Below are 4,922 nucleotides of genomic sequence, written 5' to 3' on the forward strand. Positions count from 1 at the left end.
ACCTGGCCTACTTGGGTCGGAGCTGAACAGGCCCGGGAGCAGGGGCGCGGCTAGAGGGTGAGGGGGGACAGGAACCTCGCCCGGTCAGACCCGAGCCTCCCAGCCCCCCGTCCCCTCAGCACACCGGGGTCCAGCATCGAGGCGGCCCCGACAGAAGTCAGTCCGCGTCCGCGTCCGCGCCGCATCCCTGAAGGCGCGAGACACCAGGCGCCTGGTAAGACCACGAAGTCGGGGGTCCTGCGCGGCCCGAAGTCCCTACCCACAGGCCACGCTCACTCGCGCGTTCAGGGAGCCGAGGTCTGGGCCGAGCCTCCCGCCCGGGCATGAGGCTGTTCGTGTGCAAGGGTTCACGGGTGCAGTAGCCGAACTGCGTGCGTCCCCCGCGGAGGCCACCACAGTCCGGGCACGCACACGCATGCACGTGTCCCCGCGGGCGGCATGCTCACGCGCTCCCCGCGCGGTGGTATCCAGGCGGGGCCGTGGCACACACGCACATGCAGGCAGCTACTCGCGTCTACTCGCGCTCCCTCCCGGTCTCACACACCCAGCTCGCGCTCGCCGGCCTCCCACGCGATCCTCGCAGGGTGCGGGAGGAATCCGGACCCCCTAAACTTTCTCACACTTGGACCCCGCGCGCAGCAGAAAACGGCTTCGCGGCGCCTGGGGCGGGTTCTGGCCACGCGTTCCCGTTTCCTCCCGGAGAAACCCTGCCTGCCTGGAGCCTGTGTGTGGGGACGCCCTGGAGTTGGGGGCGGTGGCGGAGGGCGGACACCCGCTCCAGTCGGGAGCTGGCACCCAGGAACCGACATTGCCATCTAGCGGCGGGCGCACCTAGCCACGGATGCAGCCACCGCAGATGCGGGCCGGCCTGAATTCCAGGAATCGCACTGGTGGGCTGCGGGACTTGGAGGGCACTAGAAGGCCCGCTGGGCCTGAGCTGAGAGCCTGAGCTTGCCCTGTGCCAGGTGGAGGGCTCCGCTACCCGCCGCTTACTTTGCCACTTCCTTGTTCGGACCCAGTTTGCCCCGTGGAGAACAGGACAGCTCCTCTCCTGGGAAAGCTATGTGGGGACCATCCCAAGCTGCACCTGGGTTTTTTGGGAGGGGCAGAGGTGGAATACACTATACAGTACCTTGGTGGCTCTGGGTTCTAATTCTGATCCCACCCCTACTTACGAATGAATGACTTCCGCGGGTGAATTAGCATTTTCCTCTAGAGAATATTTACGTGGGTAAGATGAGGCTGAGAAGTTCCTACCTTTCCCTTTTGGGGCTGGTGGAGCCCTACAGAAAAGCCCCCCCGGGGGGTGTCCTGATTTGGATTACCACTCAGTAAAGGAGAGCTGTTATGTTTTCACACTCCTTCCTCCTTGTGCTCTGCAGCCCAGCATCCCGGCCCTGGGAAGCCCTGGCTGACAGATCACCCTGCCCCCTGAGGCTACTGTGCCTTCAAGCTTCTGCCCTCCTGGTTCAGGGGGTCACATTTTATCTGTTTTTTTTTTCCCAGTATCGTGGATTGAACTCAGGACCTTGCACTTGTGAGACAGGCGTCACTATTGAGCTACATCCCCAGCCCTTTTGTTTTGTTTTTTTGAGACAGTGTCTTACTGTATAAGTCAGGCTGCCCTTGAACTTACTTATGTATTCCAGGCTGGCCTGAAATGAAAGTCTTCCTAAATAAAAAAAAAGAAAGAAAGAAAGTCTTCCTGCCTCAGCCTCCTGAGTGCTGGGATGGCAGGTGTGCACCACCATACCTGGCAGAGCGTGACTGACACTCGAGTTTCCATGTAAGGGCCTCTGAGAGCTAAACCAGGCTGGCAGAGGCCCTGGAGAGAGGGCCTTCTCTGCCCTTGACACTCAATGTGTCCTTGGGGGATGGCTGCTCAGCTTCTTCTGTGATCCAAATTTGGAACAGAACTTGAACTCTGAAAATGGGAGCCTGGTCCCAGTCTGTGACAGCGGGCCAGGGCCTGGGCCAGGGCCACCCATGGCTGCAGGAAGTCTTCAGTGCAGTTTCTGTGACATCACGGTGAGGTGCGGGCCTGACAGTGGCTCAGGAGGTCGCCTTGGGACAGGATACCGGACCTTGCAGCTGAGATTGCAGGGCGGCAGGAGGCTTCCTCCGGCTGCCCCGCCAGCCCCCCCAGGCGCCTTCCTCCACAGGCTGCCGTGCGCTTTCCTCTTTCACACACACAGATGCACATGAGTGCGTCCGCGGCTGCGTGTGGCTGAGATGGGCTCGTGTGCGTATGTGATGGCGTGTGTGTTGGCGGGTGTGAAGGAGGCTGGGCTGAGCGGCTGCCCTGGCGCTGTGCTGGGCGTGGGCCTGGCTCACATGTACAGAAGAGGAGGTGGAGAGCCCAGGGTGCAGGCGGAGGGCAGGCTCTGGAGGGGCCTCGGGCTGGGCCCCAGTGGGCGCCCTGCATCCCTGTAGGGTGTGGAAGGGTTACCTGCATTCCCTCCTCCCTCTGGGACATCCTCTCAACCTTAGGGTTCCCTACCCACCCTGGGGGCCAGTGTCCTTTGGGCCCTTACTTTTATATCTTGGTCTTGCTGGGGGTTGAACCCACGGAGCACTGAGCTGTACCCCCAGCCCTTTTTATCTTGAGGCACAGCCTCGCTGTGTAGCGCAGGTTGGCCTCCACCTCCAGAGTGGCTGGGTTATAGGTTTGCACCGCCGCACCTGGCTTCTGATTGCTCCGGGGCCTGAGCCCGGGGTCCCTTGGCACTGCACATCTGTTCCTGTGCTCTGGCTGGAGGTGAGGCCAAGAGGGACGCTGCGCTGCCCTGCAAGGCCTTCTCCTGCTCTTGCTCCTCCTGTCCTCCCCTGCCCTGCTGGTCCATTTTGGAATGTGTTCGGGGCTCTGTGACCTCCTCCTGCCAAAACCCTTAGGGGCCTGCTCTGCCCTGACCCCAGCATCGGGATGGTGAGGAGTTGCGGGACCGTGGTCGGGTTGTTGAACAGTTCCCGTGAGTAGTAAACGCTGCTGCTTCCCGGGTGTGCTGCAGCGTGCACTGAGTTCACACTATGAGCAGTGGAGAGTGCGAGCCCTTGCGAGACAACAGATGTCAACTCTCATGTATGCTTCAGTGCCGCTGCTGCCTGTCTCCAGTGTAGGATCAGAGTGCAGGTCCTTGGTGCTGTTGGTTGGGGCTGGGACCACAGCTCGGTGGTGCAGCGTTCGCCTGCCAGGAGCAGAGCCCTGGGTTCCATCCCCAGTGCCGCACGCATGCAGGGACACAACCCTGAGACTAGGGTTTTGTTTTGTTCCTTTTTTTCTGAGATAGGGTCTTGCTATGTAGCCTAAGCTGGTCTCAACTTTGAAGTGATCCTCCTGCCTCAGCCTCCTGAGTACTGGGACTACAGGCCTGTGCCCCAGACCTTTCCTCTTGCCATTACCTTTGACGCGGCCTCTCTTCAACACTCCGTGTCTGCCTCCTTGTTTGTCACCAGCATCATCTCCTGCATGACACTTTTTTGTTCGTTTGTTTTGAGACAAAGTCTCGTTACGTAGTTCAGGCTGGCTTTAACTTACTATGCAGCCCAGGCTGGCCTCTAACTCATGGCGATCCTCCTGCCTCAGCCTCCTGAGTGCTGGTTTACAGGTGTGCACCACCACGCCTGGCCCTGACACTTTCCCTGATAACCCAGCAAGGAACATCCCTGTCCTGTCTTCAGGCTCACTCATCCTACCATCTCCCTGCCTTTTCTTTTCCTTTTTTTCTTCATGCTGAGGGTTGACCTTGGCCTGGAACATGCTGAGGAAGTACCTTACCTCTGAGCTGCATCCCTTATTTTCTTTCTAGTGCTTTTTTTGTTGTTCACATGTTTCTGTGCCTCCAGACCACACACTGTGCTGGGCCCTGCATTTCCTGTCCCGTCACCCAGTGAGGATGGTGCCAGGCAACTGGTACCTGGCACTGCATACCTTGGCAGCCCATAACTGCCCAGTGGAGGCACGAATGCATTGTTCTGCACGCTGTTGCTGTGGCTGACTTGGTTTTCCCTCGGCACTGCCCCCATCCTCTCCAGCACTTTACCCCTTCTTCTCTCCTTCCTCCTCCAGCCCCTGCCGCCCCACTGGCCACTCCCCAACATGGCGAACTTCACCCCAGTCAACGGCAGCTCAAGCAACCAGTCCGTGCGCCTGGTCACCTCAGCCCACAACCGCTACGAGACTGTGGAGATGGTGTTCATCGCCACGGTGACAGGCTCACTGAGCCTGGTGACCGTCGTGGGCAACATCCTGGTGATGCTGTCCATCAAGGTCAACAGGCAGCTGCAGACGGTCAACAACTACTTCCTGTTCAGCCTGGCATGCGCCGATCTCATCATAGGCGCCTTCTCCATGAACCTCTACACTGTGTACATCATCAAGGGCTACTGGCCCCTGGGCGCTGTGGTCTGTGACCTGTGGCTGGCCCTGGACTACGTGGTGAGCAACGCCTCTGTCATGAACCTCCTCATCATCAGCTTCGACCGCTACTTCTGCGTCACCAAGCCCCTCACCTACCCCGCCCGGCGGACCACCAAGATGGCCGGGCTCATGATCGCCGCCGCCTGGGTCCTGTCCTTCGTGCTCTGGGCACCTGCCATCTTGTTCTGGCAGTTTGTGGTGGGCAAGAGGACAGTGCCTGACAACCAGTGCTTCATCCAGTTTCTGTCCAACCCGGCGGTGACCTTCGGCACAGCCATTGCAGCCTTCTACCTGCCCGTGGTCATCATGACGGTGCTGTACATCCACATCTCCCTGGCCAGTCGCAGCCGTGTCCACAAGCACCGGCCCGAAGGCCCCAAGGAGAAGAAGGCCAAAACCTTGGCCTTCCTCAAGAGCCCTCTGGTAAAGCAGAGCGTCAAAAAGCCCCCGCCGGGTGGTGCGGCCCGGGAGGACCTGCGCAACGGGAAGCTGGAGGAGGCCCCGC

General features: G+C 60.0%; 1 protein-coding gene across 1 annotated transcript in view; it reads left to right on the forward strand.

The window, feature by feature from the left end:
- The first annotated feature begins 3,564 nt into the window (after window positions 1-3,564).
- Chrm4 (cholinergic receptor muscarinic 4) overlaps window positions 3,565-4,922 on the forward strand; it is a 2,806-nt gene continuing 1,448 nt past the window's right edge. The window contains exon 1 of the mRNA XM_033756417.1: window positions 3,565-4,920. Within this exon, the coding sequence (XP_033612308.1) occupies window positions 4,097-4,920 (824 nt within the window). The 5' untranslated portion in view covers window positions 3,565-4,096. The remainder of the gene's footprint in view (window positions 4,921-4,922) is intronic.

Source organism: Fukomys damarensis, unplaced genomic scaffold (assembly GCF_012274545.1).
Source record: "Fukomys damarensis isolate Sample0158 unplaced genomic scaffold, DMR_v1.0_HiC HiC_scaffold_27, whole genome shotgun sequence".
Classification (NCBI taxonomy): Eukaryota; Metazoa; Chordata; class Mammalia; order Rodentia; family Bathyergidae; genus Fukomys; species Fukomys damarensis.